Here is a 24,813-nt window from a genome sequence, read left to right as displayed (position 1 = left end):
AATAACTGATGTAAAACCCTTGATTTTTAGGTATATGGATTGAGGAACAAAGCAAGGACACTAACATGCAAAAACGAACAAACAAGTTGAAGAAATGAAGCAGGGTGAGACTGACGATCACCAAGAGGACTCGATGTGTCGCCGAGTGGCTCAACAGACCGCCTAAAGTTCCACTGTGCCGAACCTCGAGGGAAGAAAACAAGTCGGCGAGATAAAGGAGCGGTCGGTAAAATGCCGAGTAGTTCCGCGATGCAGTATTAGATCACCCAAAGTTACAGAACCTTGAGGATGCTAAATGCCAAGCTAGAAGGGCAATGAAATTGGTCAAAGGGCGGCCGCTGAGTGGTTCGGCAAGCCGGACTTACTTCACCGAGTGTCTCTTCACAACACATTTTTGGCTACTATAAATACATTTTTGAATATTTAGTTTAGTATCTTAGCTCATATATTTTTTTAATCTATTTTTAAGTTCTGCAGTGTGAGACAAGTTTACTCTAGATTTTCCTAAGCTTTGAATAATTGAAGTTTTTCACTTTTGACAAATTGATAGTGGGCCTTTGAGATTCTTCGAAATGGAGCATTGTAAGGACGAATCTACTCTTACGCAGTTGATGGATAATCAATTTGGTAACGGTTTTTAACCTTTGATGATGTCTAGCTAAAACCCCAATTCTTGGGGTGTGATTATTTGATTATGGGCTAATTAGTTTATGGGTATTGCTAATTGTTAGTTTAAATGTTATTTAGAAGTGAGTTTAATCATTAATTATGGTTTAATTTAAGAATTGTAGTTGCAAAAGCAGTTCTGACTTTGTGTTTTTAGCTTGCGAGAGAGAGAGGTTTTAGAATGTAAGGTTTTTGATTGATAGTCAGTGGGTATTGGGTTGACCTAGGTTCAGCTCGAGAGAGTGAACCTTAAACCCAATCCCACACATTCAGCTCTAGAGAGTGAATGGACTAAGGTGTGGGCTGTTCTTATTTTGCATGCTTGTTGATGTTCGAGAGAAATCAACTTGATTCGGGTAAATTGTTCAAGAGAAAGTTTGTCCCCTCTATATCCTAGCTTACTCACTAATATCTAGCTATTTACTAATAGTTGCAATTACCCATTTATCTATATTAGCCTATAATCGACCACATTCCAAGAACCCGTCTCATTATTGTTATTTCGCATTGTGTACCGCTGTTTGTAGTTGATAATCAAAACCAAAACCCCCATTTAATATTCATGTCACCCCCTGATTTGAATGATGTTTTTATTCGATAATTTTTATTCCTATGACTGATTTGAACATGTTCATACTTCCCGATTGAATCTTATACATGTACCGCTCCCTGTGGGATTCGACCCAAACTCATTTAGTTGGGTTATATACTGATTAATGATTGTTGACGCTTAGAATTGGATGAAGTGTCTTTGAAACATTAGTAATCACCCTCCATATATAAAAAAAAACAAAAAGAAAAAGAATGGAAAAGTTGGGAAATAAAGTTGTGAAAGTTGCAAACAAAATGGGGTATTCGGTAGTCCATTGGAAGTTGAATAATGGGGTGAATTTTGAGCATGAGTAAAAGGAAGAAAAGTGATGTTCATACCACATTTCATGAGGGTAGCAACCATTGTGCCTAATTGACCATACCTTTACACTTAGCCCCGTTACAAGCCTTAAAAAGACCTTTTTGATCTTGAGTAAGCTGAAACGTATGTTGATTGGAAAATAAGGGCAAACCTATGGGTGAAGTCATGCATGTGTTCATCTTTATGAGTATGAGAGTCGTATGTGATTTCGGAACTTTAAATTGTTGAAGAATAATGTGGGAATATGGAATCATCTTTGTTGTGAGGGAATTTTGAGTACCTTATTTAAGTTTGAACTTGCATTTGAAGCAAGTATTGTGCACTTGAGTATCTTTGATAATGGTATGTCACAACTTGAATCTTTGAGTGCACAATTGATCCTTGCATGAGTAAGTTGAGTCTTGTTTTGTGCATTCATGATTGAGTTTTTTGTAGCACTTTGAGACATCCTTTTTGAACTGTGGAACTTGAATTTTACATGAGGACAAGCAAAAGTTTAAGTTGGGGGTGTTGATGAGTCCTGGATTTGGACTCATTTAGGACTTTGTTTGTATAGATTTAGTGTTCTCAAATGCTTATTTTGTTCAAATAACTGATGTTAAATCCTTGATTTTCAGGAATATGGATTGAGGAACAAAGCAAGGACACTAACATGCAGAAAGGAACAAAATAGGCTGAAGAAGTGAAGATGGGCGAGCCTGAGGATCGCCAAGAGCAATTGGCGTGTCGCCGAGTGGCTCATCAAACCGCCTGAAGTTCTAGTGTACCAAGCTCTGAAGGAAAGAACCAAGTCGGCGAATAAAGGGAGTATTCGACGGATCACCGAGTGATTCCGCGAAGCTAAGATAGATCACCCAAAGTCATAGACCTTGAGGATGCTAAAAGCCAAGGCGAAAGGGCAATGGAAGAGACCAAAGGGCAGCTCGCAGAGTGGTTCGGCGAGCACAACTTACTTCGCCGAATGAGCTTTCGTAGCTTTTTTCGGCGACTATAAATACGTTTTTGAACATTTAGTTTAGTATCTTTGAACCTAGAAAATAATTTTTAGACTTCTGTGACAATTTTTGTGGAGAGTTTTTCCTTAGCTTGGTGGGATTGAAGAAATTCAGTTTTGATAAATTGGAAGTGGGTCTTTGAGATTCATCAAATTAGAGTATTGTAAAGACGAAATCACTCTAATCCAATTGATGGATAACCAATTTGGTAACGGTTTTTACCTTTTTATGATGTCTAGCTAAAACCCAATTCTTGGGGTGTGATTATATGATTATGGGCTGATTTAGGGTATTTCTAATTGTTAGTTTAAATGCTATTTAAAAGTGAGTTCAATCATTAATTGTGATTTAACTTAAGAATTGTAGTTGTAAATGCAGTTCTATGTTTGTGTTCTTAGCTTGCTCGAGAGAGAAGTTTTAAAACTAAAGTTTTTGATTGATGGTTTGTGGGTACTGGGTTGATTTGGGTTTAGCTATAGAGAGTAAATCCTAAACCCAATCCCAGACATTTAGCTCAAAAGAGTGAATGGATTAAGGTGTGGGCTGCTCTTAATTTGCATGCTTGTTGATGTTCGAGAGAAATCACTTGATTCGGGGTAATTGTTCGAGAAAAAATTCTCTCTCTTATAGCCTAGCCTACTCACTAATATCTTTCTATTTACTAATAGTTGCAATTATCCATATGTCTATATTAGCCTATAATCGATCACGTCCCAAGGATCCGTCTCAGTATTTAATTCTTATTGTTTGTGACTGTTGTTTGTAGTTGATAATCAAAACCTAAAACCCCATTTGTTTATGACTGTTGTTTGTAGTTGATAATCAAAACCTAAAACCCCATTTGACATTCGTGTCCCCCCTGGATTCGAATGATATCTTTATTCGATAAGTTTTATTCTTATGACTCATTTGACCGCGTTTATACTTCCCTATTGAATCTGAAACACGTACCTCTCCCTATGGGATTCGACCCCAACTCATTTAGTTGGATGTTATACTGATTTACGATCATTGAACACCTAGAATTGGATGAGGTGTTCTTGAAACATAAAATCAGTAGCTAGCAGGCCCTATAAAACTTCTAACCTCGTCACGGATCTAGGCCGAACCCAATTCTTAATTGCCTCAATCTTTTGGGGGTCTACCAGCACCCCTTCTTTCGAAAATACATGCCCAAAACAAGCAACTAAGGGTATCCAAAATTCACACTTAGAAAATTTAGCATACAATTTATGTTTCCCCAAGATACCCAAAACAATACAGATATATTCTACATGCTCCTCCTTTCCTTTGGAATAAATCTAGATATCATTTACAAACACACTAATAAAACAATGCAGGGATGAATTAAACACCATATTCATCAAACTCATAAATGTCACAGGTGCATAACTCAACCCAAATGACATCACCAAGAACTCATAATGCCATTATCAAGTCGTAAAAGTTGCCATAGGTAGGTATTCATGTCTAATCTTTAACTGATGGTACCCCTACCTATAATTAATCTTAGAAAATAAAGAAGCCCCCAACAACTAGTCAAACAAATCATCTTTACAAACTCAGGGATAACCTTATTTAATTGTTGGTAATATATACAAATCCTCAAACTTATATCCTTCTTCTTTACAAACAAAACAGAAGCACCCTAAGGACAACCACTAGGATGAACAAATCCCTTATCAAGAAGTTTGTGAAGTTGAGTCTTCACCTCTCTGAACTTTGTCGAAAACATGCGATAGGAAGGAATAGAAATTGGGTGAGTGTCAGGCTCTAAATCAATACAGAAGTCTATGTCCTTATCCGTAGGCATAGTAGGAAGATCTATAGGAAACACCTTCTGAAATTCCATAACCACAGGGATAGGTTGAATGTAAAGAGACTCTGTTTTAACATTTTGTATATGAGCCAACTAGGCCAAACCACCCTACTCTGCTAATTTTCTATCTCGAAGGAAAGATATGATATTTAATGCCTCGGGTCTGTACAACCCTTCCCACTCTAATCTTCCCCTCTATGGGATCTGTAGATTCACTATTTTCGCATTACAATTTAACACAACAAAATATGGGGGACAACCAAGTCATACCCAAGATCCCATCAAAGTCTAGCATATTTAATATGACTAAATGTACCCAAGTTTGTAGCCCCATAACCAACACAAAACAATCATGATACAAATGGGTTACTGCTACTAACACTCCAACAAAGGTAGCAACATAGATAGGGGCATAAAGGGTATGACAAATCAAATCAAGTCCTAGAACAAAATTCACAGACACATGAGAATAAGTAGAACCCAGATCAAACAAACAGTAGCCTTTAAGTCACAGAAAAGAATAGTACCTACTATCACATCGTATGATGTCCCTACCTCTAGTTTGCCCAGGAACGTGTAACATTAAGTACTCTCATTATTATAGGCAATACCTTTTTTGGGTTGAGCTTCTCCTCTCCCCTCATTACTATTAACTTGGCCTACATGGCCTCCCTGATAACCTCCTCAACCACTTTGTGGACGTCGTTACCATGATTACCTCCACTCATTGGAACTAGTGCTCTAGTCTACACGAAACCTAGCCAGTTATCTATCGTCGAGGGCATTCCCTCTTAAAGTTCCCAAACTCACCACTATAGAAACAACCATGGTCAAGTAAAGATTTGATGACTGATGCATAAGAAGCCCGTTGACCTTTAGTAGAAATGGGCATAACTGACTTAATCAAATGACTTTAAAATACTTGTTTACCAGCCCCTTCGAGTATGAACCACTGTAGTTACCCGATTCCTATACTTCTTAACCAATATATTGTCCTGTTAAACATGTTGAACTCATTGTACCTTCTTCACGAAATTAGTCACCTCATTGAAACTCCAACATATAGAGGTTATTTGCACATACTAAACTTGAAACTCAGAATCCTTTGACGAACAAATGAATCCTCTCCTTGTCCGAACTCACTAACTGTGTAGCATAGTGGGACAAGGTATTGAACTTAGCATCATAAGAAACTACGCCACTACAAGAAATAACACTTTTAGTGGCAACTAAAGTCGCCTCAAAATCCTCAAAAGTCGCTGCAAATTACATTTAGTGGCGACAGAAGGGTCGTTGGCGTTACGACTGAAACTAAAGGTTATTTGTGGCGACAAAGATGAGTCGCCATAAAAAGATATCTTTTGTGGCGATATTTATTGCCACAAAATCTTATTTATATCGTCACAAATATATTGGACAATGTGTCCAATAAAAAGGTCGCCACTGATGGAAAGGATATAGCAGCAACAAAAGTCGCCACAAACACTACTACTAGGGGCGATTTTAACCCGCCACAATAGAGTTAACTTTCAATATTGGGAAAATTGACTTTTGGCAGCGACTGTAAGTCGCCTCAAATACTAATATATTTTGAAAAAAATTAATATTTATATATTTAGTACTAGTTGCCTAAAAATATAGCAATTGTCCATTACTCGTACAAAGACATAACCAAAATACTTCTCACTAAGAGAATGTGATATCTTAAGACTCCTCTGTCAATAATTTTTCATCACTTGAAGAACCATCCCTGTAACAGAAAAAGAAAGTAAAGTTCACTTCAATCAATTTGAAATTAAGCAGGAAAGGGATTTGAGAACAACATAAAAAATTCATGCTTACATAAATGGAATACTAACTTCTTACTCACAGTTGCACTATACATGGATGAACAACACATTTGGTATTACAATAATTTTCTCAATCAAAAGATAGAAGGAAAAAATCTGATTTCTTATTATATATTCATATAAATAACAAAATTTTCTTTGTCATTAACATTAATTTATTTCTTAAAGATAAAAGGAATATTGTTGTAAACAATAGTCATTCAACTACAGAGTAGATGAAATAAACAATCAACTTAAAAATAGAAGAACGTGATATTTACTACAATTTATATAGGTGTCTTGTACATGTTGATGTTCCTATATACCTGATTAACATCAGACTTCATTTACTTGTACTGAGTGATATATGTATGCATCTGCTTCAACTTCTTTTTTCATATAACAGATTCATCAATTTACCTTAATGAAGACAATTACCTTCATTTAGGTGTATCGAGCAGCACTAAAAGAATGCACCTGATTCAACTTTTGCTTTTCCATGAGTTTGGTCTAAGCTAGATATTTAAAGGTATTATCCAATCAGGGGAAGCTAAAAAATGAATATATAATCGAAGGTACATTGCCTAGCACCTGCTAACTAATGGTGATAGTACTATTCAAAGAAAAAGATGCCATGAACATCAAAACTTGCAAATAACAATCTGATTTGAGACTAGTGAAAAATTACTTTCAAAATGTACAGCATGTGCTCATTTCACTAAAGCAAATCAGAATCATACATGTTAGCTTTCAAGGAATTAAACTATATCCAAAGTACAGTGTCCTAAGGAATCCTCATAACTTGAATCAATGAGAAAGGAAAAATGTGCTAAAAGAATACAGTTGATTCATTAAAATAAGCACCAGAAACATACTTCCTCCATTTTAATTTATTTGTCTGATTTTGATTGAACACAGGATTTAAGAAAGTAATAAAGAAGAATTAAATAGTTACAAGAAAATAATACCAGTTCATGAACAATATTTTACTGGAATTTTTTTTATTTACAACAATGAATTAAATAGCTATAAAGAATTTTAAAGAAATAAGCACAACCCACTGTGAAGAATTTGGTCAATCTTGTACAAGTCTCTTTACACCTCTTTCATACCATAAATTACATTGGCATAGGTCAAATAAGTATAACACTAATACACAATCTCCCACTTTTGTAGATTACTCATGCTTGGGTGAGGTCAAGTTCTTGAACAACTCAAAAGTTGGTCGTCTAATTCTTTTTAGATAAATATAATTGAACAAGGTAAATTTTACAATTAACAACTAAATACTAGTACTCTAAATAGTGCAACTTTCTGTGCATAAATACCAAAAGGAAAGGAAAAGAAAGAAAACAACATGAACCCTTCTTAAATTTCATGAAATAGTACCCAAATTAAGTATCTAACATACAACTTGAACCCTTCTTAAATTTCATAAAATATTGTACCCTGATTAAGAACAAAACACATAAGTAGTGAAGATTAGTGTAATGAAGAAACTGCAATAATATGAAACTCATGCTAAGAGAAAATTCACTAATAGTTATTATCAATCAGTGATAAACCAAAATAACAACAACAAATAACAGAGCAAATATCAAAAAGGGACGTAAAGAACTCATTAAAAATCATTTTGCTGGACGAACTAATCTTATCTTATCAAAAGAATCCATCATATATTTTCACGAAAAACTCAAAGGACGTGTCTAAAGTTTCAGCAGTTATTGCCCTAAGAAATTACCCAACCAGTAGCAGAAAAAATCTCTTATGTGCATATAACAAAGAATCAAACCATTATATATATCTATGTAGAACTTCAACTTGAAAGTACACTATCCTCTACGATGGCCTTTATATCATCTAACGTAACCACATTTTGGTTAATTGGAGCCAAGGTCAAGGAGATGATAAATTGAAAGTATTCAGGATAAAAGGTATTATGTAAAATACAATTGAAATAAGAACGAAATTGTTTTCATTAAAATTACCAAGCCTAGAGTATGTTTAGTCGTTATAAACAATACTTTTAAGTACATCTCACCCCAATCCATCATGTATTACAGTAACAAGGACAAGGCAAAGTGCAAATATTATTTTACCATGAGATGAAGGAAGAAGATCCAACATTTCCTCGTAGAAGGAGCCCATATGAATAAACTTACTATTTCCCCTATAATTGTAAGTATTAGCTTGCTAGACTATTTTAGTTCATCTTTTCCCTGCAAAATTGAAAGCACACTAAAATAGTTTCTCAAATCTATTATCAATGAATTTGGTTTTCAAGCCAAGGACATATATCATATTAAGCTTGACATTTGAGTAGCTTTCTATTTGCATTATCGTCATCCCAATTTCTTTTTATCTATAACAAGTTATTAATAATTTAAAATTAATTGAGATTGTACTTCTAGTTCACCTTTATCATAATTCAGGTAATCAAAATGGAAGTAGAAATTTTCTCTCTTACATAATAATTCTGTAACATTCATTTAAAAGAGAGAACATTCATTCAGAATTACTTTTAATAATAATTATAAAATAAATAATCTAAACCCTAGTCGTCTGTATCTCTTGTCCCAATTTCAGTGCTTCACAATACTGAATACTTTTGTCAGTTCAGTAATTCACACTCGTTAATTTTAGCAGAAATGAACAGTATGGATTATAAATTATGTATCACTAAAAGATATGTAATTTCAAAAAGAAACTTTCAGCTTACCAGGAAAAGAAGATATTTGAGAGAGGAATATCAAAGTCGAAAATTCACAAAATAAGTTTGGCGAAGAAGCCATCCTTCTGTGCGGAGGGGTGGAGATCAGTCAATTCCTCAGAGATAAGGGCTTCAGATGACTACTCCTGTGTGAATTTCAAACTGGTCAGACAAATTGGAGAAAAACAATCTGAGAATACAAGTGTATAAACGTCAACATTTATAGATTTTCAAGGCCAAATTCATGTACCATCAAAAAGGATTTGAAATTTAAGTAACTAATTAATAGATTTGAGCTATTTGAGCTGCGCAAGAATTGGGAATTTTGAAGAGAGAGGAACGTTTTCTAAGAGAGACACAACTAGTGTTTTACTTCTCCTTTAATTTAGGGTTGTTCTTTCTCTTTACTTTTTTTTTTATATTAATTAAAAGTAAAATCATTCACATGTAGTGGCGATCATGTCGCCACAAAAATTCTTCTGAGGCGATTTCTCATAAGTTGCCACTATTTTTTAAGAGTTAAAAAAATTATTTTCACCCGGAATGAAAAACTCAGCTATATTAGAGGCGACCTAAGAGTAGTCGCCACTAAAGGTTTAATCATTTATAGCGACTTCAAAATGTCTCCACTAAATGTTACCAATTTGTAGCGAGTTTAAAAGCCGCCACAAAAGGCTCGTCTTTTGTATCAATTAACCAAGTCGCCACTAAATGTCGTCGCAAAAAAATGAATTTCTTGTAGTGTACATTCATGTTGCCCTGCTCAAGAGCCATGAACTCATCCTTCTTCCTGTATCTCAAGGTTCGAGGCACATACTTCCCCAAGAATAAAGCATGAAATTGTGCCCAAGTCAGTGATGTCAAGATCGATGATTGGCATTCAACAAAAGCTCTCCACCACTACTTTGCCTCACCTTGAAGATGAGAAGTCATAAACTCAACCCCATGTTGTTGCGTAATGCCTAACTTATGTAGCCTCTCATAGCAATCCAAGATGAACTCAAACGCATCCTCACCCTCAAAACTATGAAACATTGGAATCCTAAGCTTCAAAAAGATGGGCAATATCTCATGTTTAGTACCCAGTCATCACAAGGCCAAGTAATGAACGTAACAAAGCATTAATTCCCAAGTCCACATTTTCCTTAGGAACAGTAGAAGCAAAAGTCTGAGTGATCGAAATCTGAGTAGTCTGAGTCGTGGAGATGGATCCAATACCTTCCAACCCACTCGGAAAATCTAGTACCCGATGGAGAGTCCCCTCATCCATATAGGGAAGACATGCAAATACACAATTTGTTCTCACCTTTAGTTCAACATCATCCTCAACTTCTATCTCAACCTCTTCCTCAACAAAATCCTGGGTTGGAGGTGAGGTTGCTCCTCTTGGTACATTCTTATTCTAAGCTCCACCTCTGGTGGGTGTTTCCCTCCCTTTGCTCTTTCCCCTGCCCCTGCCCCTGCCTCTTTTTCTATTTCTGCCACAGCCTCTTGCTACGAGCTCAATTGTTGGCTCTGCTACTAGAGCTACTACCCTTTGTGTCATTACGTTAAGTGTCAACAGTCTGGGAACAAAAGAGTGAAAGAGTTAGATACGAATTTGGATCACCGGATACCAATGTAAATCAAGTTATAGCACAAAAGAATATAGAAAGAGAAATTCCTAAAGCCCCTTGTAAAAAAGTACAGACCTCTCCATACCATTTCGTAGGACTCTACTAGACTCGTTTTGATATGATGAGACAAAAAAACCTAGGTTTCTAATACAAATTTTGTCACGATCTAGGCTATCATTACTGACACCCACACTAAACCACCTGGTGGGAGAACCAACTACTAACCCCAAAGAGACCCAAACACCATTTATAAAACCAAGTTCATCATAAAATACAAAACAAAGTTTAGAAACAAATAAGAATTGAGTCCCCGTAAACTCAATCGATAGCCAAAAACATTTAATGTAGAAAATAACCCCTAACAACTTAAATTAATCATACTAAGACTCTAAATAGTCAAGACTATGATGCAACTTCCAAACTAAAACATAGACCAAAAGCCTAGAGTGTCAGCGTCCGAAAGAAAGGACAAAACATGTGGAAGAATCCATGGCAGCCAATAAGAGTAGCTCACCCTTGGATTTTAAGTCAAATGTCCCTTAACTCAGGTCTAGACCAGTCGTTGGAAGATGCTCTATACACAAAAGAAAAGAATAGGTATAGTATTAGTACATAAACCACAGTGTACTGGTAGGATCACACAGCCAATTCAAGATTTAATGTAAACAGTTTACCATAAAGTAGTAACAAAAAGCAATACATATAACAACAATTATCATGAAACCATCATACATATATGCATGTCCCACATGATCATATTGCAAATGCCTGATTCTCTTATGGAAGCACAATCACATACATGGTCCTTTCATAGAACTAAAACCCAAACTATTAGTGTACGAGCGTTGTACCCGAGCCATCCAGAGTTACTGTACTAGGGTGGTACCGAGGCATCCATAGTTAGTGTACAGACATGGAAACCGAGCCAACCAATAATCACAAATACTCATGCATAGTCACAAACACAATGAACAATACCACTTGAAAACTATAGGCCACAATCACAAGTCCATCAAATGAATTATCAAAATGATGTCATTTTATATGTCTCCCTATATATTCCCTAATATGCATTGCACAAATGATACTACAAAGTAGTAGAGATGCATACATATGTAAATCGGAAATATATTACCATCACCTATCTTGAATCAAGCCTCTAGGAACTCTAAAGAACCCAAACTTTCCCTTTATGAAGTTCTTTGACTTGTTCTTGGTCTAAAACAAATAATAAAAGCAACAATCAAACACCAACGACCTATTAATTACCTGAATTACCAACGAATCCCAACCCAGGACAATATGAGATCATCTTTAAAACTTAGGGCTTTTTCCACCATGGAATCATGTAAAAACCTTCCCCCAATAGAAACAACTAGACTTTAAGGCTTAATAATGAATGCACAAAGTTGGGGAGTCAAAATCTTACCTTTACCGATGAATTTCATGGAAAATGAGTGCAAATTTCCCAAAATCACCCCTCCCAATCACAAGAACAAAAGTGCAAAAATATGGAAGTTTTGGGGATGTTTCTACATAAAATCTCAACTTTCTCTGTTATAGCGACACAGTTGTTGCAGAACTTACACCGCTATAGTGATATGCACACGCCGTCCTCGCCAAGATCAATTCTAGAAGTTCTACTTACCCGAATTCAATTTCTTAATGTCTTTACTAAAAGAAAATATCAACCAAGTCTAAAATTACACCCCATCCATTCCTGGTTGGCCTTAGACGGAACCTAGCCCAAATTCCATTTGAGACTGGCATAGTCAAAAAAAATTATGTCACTACTCAAAAAGTTTTCTAACCCAATTTATTTCACTCTTGGCCTACTCATAACGATCGAGATAGGTCATTACATGGTGGTGATTGTGGTGGAGGATGAGGTGGTGGCCATAGTGGAGGAGAAGGTATTGGTGATGACAACAATAACATCAAAAGGGGTGGGGACTATAATGGCGGAGACGGAAGGGGCGGGGTGGGGAAGGGAGAGGGAGGGTGGGTATGGATAAGATATGATCTTTGTGTAAATAATAAAACTTTAGGATTCTAAAACTAGTGTCATTAACACTAATCTTAAAATTATCACAGCTACAGAATAATTAAGACATATTACCCTTTTTTTAGTCTTGAAACTTTTTTGTCACCCTTAATTACTTTTTTCCACTTTACTTTTGGAACCCCCTTTAAAAATCATAAATAAGAACAGTAGTTTTACTAATTTATCCTTTAGAAAATGTTTTTCGCAACTTTACAAAAAAAAATTGTGAAATAAATGATGTCGTCTGTGGGAATTCAAATTTACAAACTTATTTATATTTTTAAAAAGAAATAGTTATAAGGATACATTGGGAAAAAAATTAATTTTCTCTTGATTTTGTAAATTGACAAGTAATTTAGAACAACTATTTTTAATAATGTGGACAAATAATATGAGATGAAGGGTTTATATATAGAATAATTCATAAAAAGAAATAAAACATTTTTTAATTGACTTGCTTGAGTTCGAAACTTTGATGTACCCATCATAATTTGGTTACATTTTGAAATTGTCATAACCTAGAGGCTACATATATGCACACATAGACTCTATTATGTTACTAAAACAAAGTTGAATCAAATTGCATAAAGGCATGTAAACTTAATGCAATAGTACAAACGTGCATGCATTGAGAAACGACAAAAATGCATTGAGCCAGGTAAGCATGGCACTGGCAAATGAAAAACAACAAAATTTTCAAATTCATATACAGCCATAGACATTTTGTCTATTCCCCGCTTCCTTATTCTCTTAAATATACACAACTTTTTCTTGACAATCTCAAAATTCCATCATGAGTCTGTTTGGCCTTGGAAGCAGGTATATATTCCTTTAATTTGTTGTATTTATGCACAATACTTTTCTATCTTATTCTTTTAATTAATGGGGTTTTCTATGGAGTTTATTAATAGGAAAAATCCTTTTGGCCAGAAAATTTGACCAGAATTTGATTAATTCTGGTTGATTGATTAATTCTTATTTGCGTGGTTGTTTAAGGAATCAGAGGACCTTTCGTACTAAAAAGAGTGCTCCGTCAGGAAGCAAGGTCGGTAATTAAATGCCTTTCTAGTTTTATGATGTGTATGTCTATTTATGGAAGCGAACCTTATTGGTAGTAGTACACTAAATTCACGGATAAAGGCTAATATTTTCTGTTGGAATAGAGGTATATGAAAAATCAATTCTTCTTTTAATCGGATATTGAATAGGCAAGCTAGTTTTGCTTGAACCTATCAAGGGTTTTCTACTTGGGATTGAGTCTCTCTTCCTCTAGGAAAATCAATACTGAGTCTATAAAGACAAAAAAAACTTATGGATCAGCTGAAGGGTTGAATGCTAAATTGGTGGCCAAAAAATACACACAAGAGTATTAAATCAAATTCCTTTAAAGCTTCTCGGGTTCACCTCTTTTGAATGCCTTGAGATTTAAATTCATTGGTTTTTCACATATCTAGTCCTCCTCAGCCACTGTCATAATTGACCCTCTCTACTAGATCCTCACTTCTATGAGTCAGGCAACTCTCCTCAAGAATCTTTTCATAGAAAAATGGACTTAATTGGTATGTTTGGAACAGTAGTTTTGGAGAACTTGGTAAGATACAAAAAAGTTTAAAGAATATTTTCAAAATAAAAAAAGTTAAATCAAAGAAAATAGAATTTGAAACAGATAAAAAATAGTATAGAAAATATTTTTCTCAAAGAAGAAAATTTAGCACACTCAATGCATAGTGTGTCCTTAAGAAAATTATTTCCCTCAAGTAACCGAGGTTAATAGAATATATACTCCCAGGATAGAATGGTCTTACTCTCTGCTGTATCACTACATAAAATCACGGGGTCAGCAAATCACTCACGATAATAAAGAACACTAGAATTTATTTGTGAACAAAAAGTTCAGAAAATTCGTTATTGAAAAAACAAGAGAAAACTCCTCTATTTATAGACAACAAAGGATAGTGTGAACAAGTGTTTACTCATTTTACTAAAAGCACATGATATATTTGGTCGCGTACAATTAGGTGATATACATCAAACTTTTCAATACTTTTACCTAATCCAATTGTGAATCACTACCTAAAGTCACATCTGTAACTCCAAGGTTTTTCATATCAAAGTTATTTTTTATTATACACTTCGTAGAGTTTATGTGAGAAGTGCCCCTACTAATGATCAACATGTCATCAACATCCAAAGACACAATGACTTTGTAATTTGGAGTGTCTTTAATGAAAACACATTTATCACATTCATTAATCTTAAATTTATTTTTCAACATGGTTTGGTCAGAATTCACGTTCCGTTGTTTAGGTGTTTGTTTTAGTCCATAAAGTGACTCAACAAGTTTGCACACTTTCTTTTCTTTACTAGGAACCACAAAGCCCTCGGGTTATTTCATGTAAATTTATTCCTTCAATTCTCCATTTAAGGAAGTTATTTTCACATCCATTTGATGAATTTGAAAGTCACATACCGCAGCTAGTGCAATTAATATCTGAATGGATGTAACCCTAGTTACTGATGAGTATGTATCAAAATCAAGACTTTTTTGTCTCATGTTTTTGGCGACAAGTCTTACTTTATATTTGTGAATAGCTATATCGGCTTCTTTTTTTTTAAGATCCACTTTGAACCAAAGTGTTTATTTTTCGGAGAAGAAGATCAACCTTCTCCCAAGTATGATTGCTCAAGATTAAATCAATCTTACTATTGACAGTCTTTTTCCAAAAAGATGAGTTCGTAGAAGACACATCTTCTTTGAATATATGAGGCTCAATTTTAAGAAGAACTGTTATAAAATTAGATTCAGAGGAACTAGATGTCTTTTGACGTTTACTACGCCTTGAAATCTCTTTATTAAGTAAATTCTCTTTTGATTCTTTTCAAGGTCATTTAGACCCTTCACTAGACAACTCAAGTCTTATTTTATATAGATAAATGTGTTCAAAAAACTCAGTGTTATCCAATTCAATTATAATATTATCATGAATATTCGGGTGGTCATACTTAAGAACCAAAAAACGACATGTTTTACTATTTGTAGCATATCTAATAAAAAATAGTCCACAGTCGAATGTCTTATTAGTTTGACCATTTAGGGAATATAAACTTAGACTTTAGCTAGACATCATCACACTTTGAAATATTTCAAGTTGAGTTTTCTTCCTTTCCATTTTTCATATGAAATACACTTTATATTGCTATGGGTTACTCTATCGAGTATTCTCTTTGTTGCAAGGATATCTTTCCCCCACAAACTTTGTGGTAAGCCTGAACTTATAAGTAAGACATTCATCATTTCCTTCAAAGTTTGATTTTTTTGTTTCCGCAATTCCATTCGATTAAGGTGAGTTGGGGGTAATAACTTGAAGGATGATTTCATTTTCAAAACATATTTCTCCAAAAGGAGATTCATACTCTTCGCTCCTATCATTCTTATTATTTTTATCTTTTTATCTAATTGATTTTCAACTTCAATTTTATATTGCCTAAATGCTTCTATTACTTCATCCTTACTGTTAAGAAAATAGACATAACAGTACCTAGTGCAATCGCCAATAAAATTTATGAAATATTTTTTTTCACCACGAGATGGTGCTGACTTCATATCACAAATGTTAGTGTGAATCAACTCTAAGAAATTGGAATTCCTTTCAACAAATTTATAAGAATTTTTAGAATACTTAACTTCTAGGTTGATCAATTTTTGCAAAGTTTTGTAATTGACATATCCCATACATTCATGACATAAAAAGGCTTGACTCAAGCAAGTAAGAAGAAATAGAAATATTGAGCTTGAAAAGACCCTCTGAGGTAACCTTTTTCCTATAAATATTTTATTTTTACTTGTTACAACTTTGCATGTCAATACAAACATTGTTATAAGTTAGTACCTTATGAAATGTCCTTTTCAGAAAGAACTTTTCATAACCTTCAATTTTGGCTATTGCAAAGTTACCCATGAACATAGTCTCATCGGGTTCAATAAGAACATTAAATAAAATATTTATTTTACAACACAAACATGAGAACATTTGAAGTCACACTTTTTCATAAAAGAACACAACTTTTTTGAACATGCATATATTTAATTAGGTGATTTTATACTATCCATATCATGTACTAATAAATGTCATTGAATTTCATATCTTGTGCTTCCGAATTTTTAATTAGATATTAAGTTCAATTTTGTCTTTATCACAAGCAAAGAACCTCAATATTTTAAATATGATCTCAAAACTAATTTAAATATTTAAAAATATTTTTTCACAAATTTCATTTTTCTCCGATTTTCAAATTGTATACTATCAAAATATATATTGGCAGCATGAAGCATCTTTAGGAGATAATATTCTACAAAAGAATTGTTAGTGCTTGAATTCCCTTTAATAATCTTTCCAAAATGTCAAATTTCAATCTATAGAGGCACCCATTACAGATACATAATCACTGACTTTATGTGTTTAGTCTTTTTTTTCCTATCACAATTAGTCAGATAACTTAGTATTTAAAATACTAACAATAAAGACTTAATATCTTTATATAATTTGTTTCTAGTTAATGATGAAGTTGTTATATTTTTCAAATTATTAGCCAAATGAACTTTGAATGCTGATGAAGTTATTATGATTCAAATCAGTTTCAAATTTAGACGAAGTAGAAAATCAAGAGATTTTAATCTCCAGAAACCAAAAATAATACTAAAATAATACTATTTCTAGTTAAAGATGAAGTTTTTATATTCTTCGAATCATTTAGCTTTAACATTCCTAACAAAGTTATTATACTTTTCAAGTCAGAATATTCATTAAAACAGAGTGTTTAATAAATTGGTGAAATTTTTATATTCTTTGAACCAAATGCACAGTATGGTTTGTTCGGTGAAATTTTTATTTTATTCAAACCAAAGGAAAAGAACCTCAGGAGATTTAGTCTCCAAAAATCAGCGACAATCAATTTAACACGGAATAAAAAAACTACACAAGTTTATTCTCCAAACGGGAGTAGAAAATCACAAGAATTTTAATCCCCAAAGACAACAATAATTCATGATAAATGACAAACTTTGCACAATTTGAAAGTGATACAACTCACTTAGTCCAGTTTAGGGGGTACTAGCCAGTTTTCACTACAAAATGTTATGGTTTCATGATTCCATCTTTAAAATTAAAAAAAAAACCTTCACAAATAGCCTTGCCAGTAAAATTGATCACAATCTTTTAACTCCATTTGCCACTAAAATATATAGTAGCAAAATATATCTAGGCAGATCACGTATCATTCAAAATCAGAAAATGTTGGTTGACTAGGAATAAAATAAAATAACACTTCTTCGAAATTTCACATCCTCAATGTTAATAATCATAATTTCCTTGAAATTGTTGTTAATCTGTTACTACTAAAATATTTACAACAATACCTTTGGAGAACTTGATAAGAAACATCAAAGAAGAAAATTGAGTCTACTGAATGCATAGTGTGTCTTTAAGAAAATCATTCCCCTCAAGTATCCGAGTTTAATAGAATATATTATATTCTCCCATTATGGAATTGTTTTTATTTAGAGGTAGGTGTATCAGTACCTAAAATCACACTGTTAGGGAACCACTTAACAACAGGAAAGAACACTAGAAATTATTTGTGAAGAAGAAGAAGAAGTTCAAAAAATTTATTGTTGAAAAAAAGAGAAACTCCTCTATTTATAGACAACAAAGAGTAGTGTGAACATGTGTTTATTGTGCCTTATCGGAAAGGTCACGACCCTTTGAAAAAGTCACAATATTTCAGAAAAGTCGCAACTCTTTATAAAAGTCACAACTCTTCATAAAAGTTACAATACTTCATAAAAGTCACAATTCTTCATAAAAGTTACACAACTCTTCATTTTCTATTAACATTTTTGCTTATAAAACCCAACATGCATTGTATATGTTCTTTGGGTTTTCAGTTTTAGGTGTGAATGGTTTGATTAGAAGAGTAATTAATGAAAAATGTCAAAGGTAAGAAACCCTCATCTACTAGTTTTAAACTTTTGTATGATTGTGTGTTTATTTATATATGGATATGGAAATGGAAATGCAGGGTGAGCAACTTAGAAAACACATTTATATTACCTTAGGTAGTGGTAATTTAAGGGAAGCAGTGCAGCTACCCCCTGGGGAAGATCTTCATGAGTGGCTCGCCATAAATAGTAAGAAATTTCATCATTAATAATTGCAAACTCTCGTTATTTCAATGGCCAATATTTTGTTATAGTACATCAAATTTTGGTACAGCTGTTGACTTTTTCAACCAAGTGTATATGTTGTATGGCACTCTCACTGAGTTCTGCACTCCATCAAGCTGTCCAACAATGTCCGCAGGACCAAAGTACGTCTCTCAATCTTAATTATATTGTGTAGCCCAGGACCAAAGTTGTGCAAGTTATTACGAACACCTAGTTTTGGGTGGCATGCAGGTATGAATATCGATGGGCTGATGGAGTGAAAATAAAGAAACCTGTACAAGTTTGTGCTCCAAAGTACATGGATTATCTAATGGATTGGATAGAGACTCAGCTAGATGATGAATCAATCTTTCCTCAAAAGTTTGGTAAGTTTTTTGTTGTGCATTATATATGGATCAAAGTGTATATATTTATGAACGAATATGGTACAGGTGTGGCATTTCCGTGTAATTTTGAGGATGTTGTGAAGACAATGTTTAAGCGATTGTTTCGTGTATATGCCCATATCTACCATTCCCATTTCCAGAAGATTGTCGCCTTAAAGGAAAAAGCTCATCTTAATACCTGCTTTAAGCATTTTGTGCTCTTCACATGGGTAAGTAGTGTGACTTGTGTGTAGAAAGATTCTAAAATTCCGCAATAAGCAGCTAGCTAATTAAGTTGATTTTGCTTGATGCAGGAGTTTCAGTTCATAGACAAGGCAGAGCTTGCACCTCTCGATGAGCTTCTTCACTCTATTCTGCAGTTGTAGTTATCATTTTACAATTGTACCTAATATTTATTAACTTTGATGAATTGATTTTGAATTGTTGCATCTTATGAATTTTGCTCTATCATCGAGTAAAGCAATAGGGACAACGCCAAAGATTTATCCCTTGCCAATAATATATTACGTACATTACAATGTTTTTGGTAAATTCAATTCACACGCTCTTCCAGTCGTATCTATAACAAAACCATCACTCCATAAGCTGAGGTCAACATACTAACTTTTGCAACTTAATTACCACTTTGTTCTCACATGTCACTCGATTCCATATTGGATTACCCCTCATTTGTTTTCATTATGATTAAGGGAGTCTCAATCTTAGTTTATGTCTGTATAATTAATATGTTATCTCGAGATCTAAACATGCAATGATTTAGACTGTTTGTTCATAAACATTTGAACGTGCATAATTCATCACTATATAAGATAATAAATATATAATTCAATAAAAATTAAATTTGGGTGTTTATACTAATAAAATATTAGAAATTTCTTTATTTAAACAAAATCAAATTAGGGAAATTTACGCGGTTAAGCAAACTTATATTACTTAATTACTCATCATAGTTATAGTTTGCTATAATTACCATTCGCGACTAACATCATACATTAATTATGTGGGCTGACTTCGAGTTTGTATAATTAGCCACGTTTGTATATGTATAATTCGCCAGAATATACAAATACATAAGTATAATATACAATTATCTAACCAATATACATATACTATTTACCTCTCTCGTTCGCCTCTCTCCTCCCTCTCCTAATATCTCGTTTGCCATATATACAAATACATATGTATAATATACAATTATCTAATCGATATACATATACAATTCACCTCTCTCCCTTTCTTTGTCCTCTCTCGCTCGCTTCTCTCCTCTCTCTCCCAGTCTCGCTCGTCTCTCTCCTCCCTATAACATGTAGCTACAAATTGTATTTATCAGACTATAGCTATGGAGAGTAATTAGGCTATTTTTAAGTGGCTATATGTGAAAGTTCCTCATAAAATTATTACCTGATAAAAATTTAATATTTTAAATAAATAATTTTAAGTTCAAAAATATTTATATTTGAATTATTTTTGTGCATGTAACTATACATATAAAGCCTTTTATTATAATTTGACTTTCGGCTACAAAAAATTTAAACGTCCATATAAACAAACACACATCAAGTATCTAAGCTTTTCTAGAGTAATAACACTGATAAGTTCTTATTTTGGTTAGTCACTATTTTAGCTTATACAATAAAGTTATGATGTTAGATACTACCATTCTTTATATATACATCAAAAACAATTGTAGCAGAAAAATGAAACAAAAATAAGGCCTCAAATTTTATTCCTCTATAAAAAGTTTTGAAATTTTACCCGTTCAAGATGAAAGAAATTCAAGATCCGTTTGAAAGAGAGAAGGCACACACTGATACTTGGAGAGAGAACAAGCGTCGATAGAGAGACAAAAGACACTCTTGAGTGTTATGGGGAAATAAATAAGCATTTTAAAAAGAGTCTGAATAGAAATAACACTCTCTCATAGATCTTACCAAATCAGATGCTTTCAGATCCATTAAGACATTATTTTTTAAAAAATGCAATGAATGGTCTAATTTGTCTGAACCATTTAAATTGAGAGATCCCTTAAATGCAAACAAATGAGGTCTTATTGATGATCCAAATATTACAACACATTGAAATGACAAAACGTATAGAGAAGGGCCACCAGTTTATAAAGAGGTATGATATGTATGGTGAAATTCTGTTCAAAGCATTTGCAGTCACATATGAGCACCAAATGGTGCCAATGCCCCTAAAGTCAACTTATAACCTTATCTTGCCCATCCTTTGTGTAACGATCGATCCATCGTTACTTAAGGACATCTCGTGCAAAATCTCAAAATTCTGGAATTATGGTGCCAAATATAAAAATTTGAGCATACAATGAATTTAGCTTATTTAAAATTGACTTGGTTGACGTTAGCCCCCCACAACATGAGTCTTTCCACTATGGTGGAGCCGCTATAGCGCATGCACGATCATAGAGGGATGACAAAAAATTAGACACTAGTTAATGCCACTTCTTTTATTTTCCTCTCACTTTGGAAGGGAGAAAATAGACGAGGGCTACTCCAATAACCTTCCAAGGGCATACGGGACATGGGAGAAATGGAGGGGAGAGACTACAATGCAAGGGAGGTGAAACCCAATGAATTATGGTGAATTTTCATCATGATTAGCTCTCACGAAGAAGAAAACTCATAGTCGGGGTTCATCAGTTGACACTTGGTGCCTAGGTAGGCTAGATTTTCTTTAAATTGAGTAGTTAGACCTATTTTTACTGCATTATATCTTGTGAATTCTTAGAAATTGTATGTATAGGTCTATGGGCACGAGGTATGTACTGTTAAGCTTGTGGCTTACGAGGTTAGGTTAACAGCAGTTGTGAGTTAATGGTGGTTGTTCTATGGTATGATTGAGTGTTGCCTGGAAAGGGACTTATGGGCGAATTCGGGGACGGTCGGGGATTGTCTAGGAAGTTACTTTTTGGTGGGTGATGGTTGTATGTTTTCTAGTTTATGTATGTACGCATGTCTACTGTTTTACAATATTACTTGTGTAATGTATGTTGGGAAAACATAGAGAGCATATGAAATGACATCATGTTGATAATCTCATGTAATGAACCTGTTTACTTTACTTGTGGTTTCGAGTGTTATTGTTCATTGTGATTGTGGTTGTGCATGATTGTTAATTTGTGCTTGTCGGTTGGCTCGGGTACCATGCTGATACATGAGCACTAATTGTTGGCTCGGGTACCACGCCTATATGAATAATAACTCCGGTTGGATTGGGTACCGCCTTAGTACACTAACTCTGGTTGTCCGTTGGACTTCTTTTTTTCTTGCCTTTGGTGGGAGCTTCTTCAACAATATTAACTCTCATGATTGTAGAGCTCCTACGAGACTTCTTTTTAGTGGTCTTGTTATCTTCCTCAATCTTGAGTCTAATCACAAGATTTTCAAGTTTCATTTCCTTGTGTTTGTGCTTTAAATAATTCTTGAAGTCGTTCCACGAAGGAGGTAACTTCTCAATCATTGCAGCCACTTGAAAAGCTCCATTCACTACCATACCCTCGGCAATAAAATCATGGAAAATAAGTTGAAGCTCTTGCACTTGTGATCAACCAGTGTTTCTATCAATCATCTTATAGTCTAAAGACGTTGCGACCACAAACTTTTTCAAGCATGCATTTTCTGTCTTATATTTTTTCCTCAAGTGCATTTCACAATTCTTTCAAAGTTGTCAATGCACTGAAAACATTATATCAGTCATTCTCTAAAACACTTAAAATATAGCCCCTACATGGGAAGTCTGCCTGTTTCCATGCTTCAATAATCATGAATTTTTCTCTGTCTGACATATCAGTAGTAAGCATTGGAGTTTCTTCATTGATAAATTTCTACAAACAGAGAGTGGTAGGTTAGAAAAAATATTTGTTGCTGCTATCCTTTAAAATTCACACCAGAGAATTTTCTTGATTTCTCTACTGGTGGCAGTACAGCAACTCGGGTTGGTGCAACAACAACCATCGAAGTCGTAGCACTGTCAATTGCCATTTTTAATAAACAAAAATTGATACAACTGATTCAGTAAGCAATAAATTAAAATGCAAAACTTAATAGGAGTATAAAACCACGAAGGTCTTTATCTCCACCCACAAACACATATTAACAAATAAACCAGTAATTTCCTTAAGATTGTTATCCAATCTTTATTCTAAACCAATACTACTAATGAAAAAACTTTGGAGAAACAGTAAATTCCAAATTTTAGAACAAAAATTAATAAACAGAAACTAATGGTTGTAAAGCATGTCAAAATTTGTAACAATTATACGAAACTAAAAGGAAAGAAAATCGAGTCCATTGGATGCACAATGTCCCCTTAAGGAAATTATTCCCCTCTAGTATCCGAGGTTTGAATTGGAGTATATCCTTCCAGGATAGAACAAATCTATTCACCAGTGTATTTGTAACATCTCGTTATTTGAAAGAACTAAAATTAGAAAGAAATTGTTTTTGGAAAGTTTGACAAAGTTAAGCTAAGTATGAGTTTTGGGTCAACTTCAAATGACCATAACTCATAGCTCAGGATGCTTAATTGTGCTACTAGATACCGTAGAAAATATCTTTGAATTTTCTTTCCAACGCCACTGAGTTTGCTTAATTCTAAGTTCGTATGAGGGAGATATGTTCATTTGAAGTTGGGTTGTCTAGATAAGGAAAGTCAAAAACTGAATTTTTGAAGGGCATTTTGGTCTTTTCCATACCCAATTAAGTTAATTCATTTTTAGCAATTAAATTGGGGTCTAAATGAATTGGTTCAATTTAGACAATTGGAAATTTATGCTAGGGTTTTTGGAGAAAGAACTCAAAAGGAGAAAGGAGAAGAAAAGTTCAAGATTCATCAAGTTCTTGCGATTTTGGTTGTGGATTTCTCCAAGGATTCAATCCTACGAGGTATGTGATATCACATAGCGTTGGGTTAGTTCACCCACGCGCCAATCATAATTCAATTCCGCGAATTTATATTCTTGAAAGTATAGAAATTGAGTTCTTGATGGGTTTTGTTGAAATTCTATTGGGTTCTTGAATTTTTGAAGTTGTTGAGAAGTTCTTGAGTTAAATTCATGAATATTGATGTTGTTTTGAGTAGATTCTTGCACTTTTTGAATGTGTATTCGACTCTATGCGTCTGGGGAAGGAACCATTCGAATCTAGGGAGTTTAGAGTTGAAAAACGAGCAAGAAAATTTGTCAAAAAATTGGGGAGGGGACTAGGGCATCGCACCATTCAGAGCGCCCCAAAAGAACTTCTATAGTTTGGGCTCTGAGGCGCCGCACCAGCCAGTGCGCCCCAACCCAGCTTCTGAATTTCCCCCCTGGCTCCCCGCGCCACTCAGAGCGCCAGCCGCCAGGGATGCTCGATCTTCTACCCTTTCCCACTTCTTTCCGTTTGAGTTTCCTTAATTCTTACTTATGCTTCCTAGTTGATTTCTACACTTTAAGGTACATCTAAACACCATGAAATCATCCATAACATGAGATCATGACCCTTTAATCCATAAATCAAATTCAAGGTAGAGCTAAAAGTCAACTCAAGAGGGTTCTTAGAGTCTTTGAGAAGTCTTATGCAATCGTTTTAAACTGGTTTTAAAGACTTAGGCCT

General features: G+C 34.2%; 1 protein-coding gene across 1 annotated transcript; it reads left to right on the top strand.

Moving 5' to 3' along the window:
* The first annotated feature begins 13,385 nt into the window (after nt 1–13,385).
* LOC125817294 (MOB kinase activator-like 1A) lies at nt 13,386–19,566 on the top strand. Its single transcript, XM_049496834.1, has 7 exons — nt 13,386–13,411; nt 13,589–13,637; nt 18,671–18,779; nt 18,865–18,958; nt 19,047–19,180; nt 19,247–19,410; nt 19,495–19,566. The coding sequence occupies exons 1-7, from the start codon at nt 13,386–13,388 to the stop codon at nt 19,564–19,566; spliced, it is 648 nt and encodes a 215-aa protein (XP_049352791.1).
* The last annotated feature ends 5,247 nt before the right edge of the window (nt 19,567–24,813 follow it).

Source organism: Solanum verrucosum, unplaced genomic scaffold (genome assembly GCF_900185275.1).
Source record: "Solanum verrucosum unplaced genomic scaffold, falcon-dt-bn FXZP01000258.1, whole genome shotgun sequence".
Taxonomy (NCBI): Eukaryota; Viridiplantae; Streptophyta; class Magnoliopsida; order Solanales; family Solanaceae; genus Solanum; species Solanum verrucosum.
The sequence above is the reverse complement of the archived record's forward strand: the minus strand, read 5'-3'. Positions and strand labels throughout refer to the sequence as shown.

Bases quoted from the DNA above. Each gene is read 5' to 3' on its own strand.
- LOC125817294 (XM_049496834.1), top strand. From the start codon at position 13,386: ATGAGTCTGTTTGGCCTTGGAAGCAG. The intron at 13,412-13,588 runs GTATATATTCCT...TGGTTGTTTAAG, and splicing joins CTGTTTGGCCTTGGAAGCAG to GAATCAGAGGACCTTTCGTA. The intron at 18,959-19,046 runs GTACGTCTCTCA...GGTGGCATGCAG, and splicing joins ACAATGTCCGCAGGACCAAA to GTATGAATATCGATGGGCTG.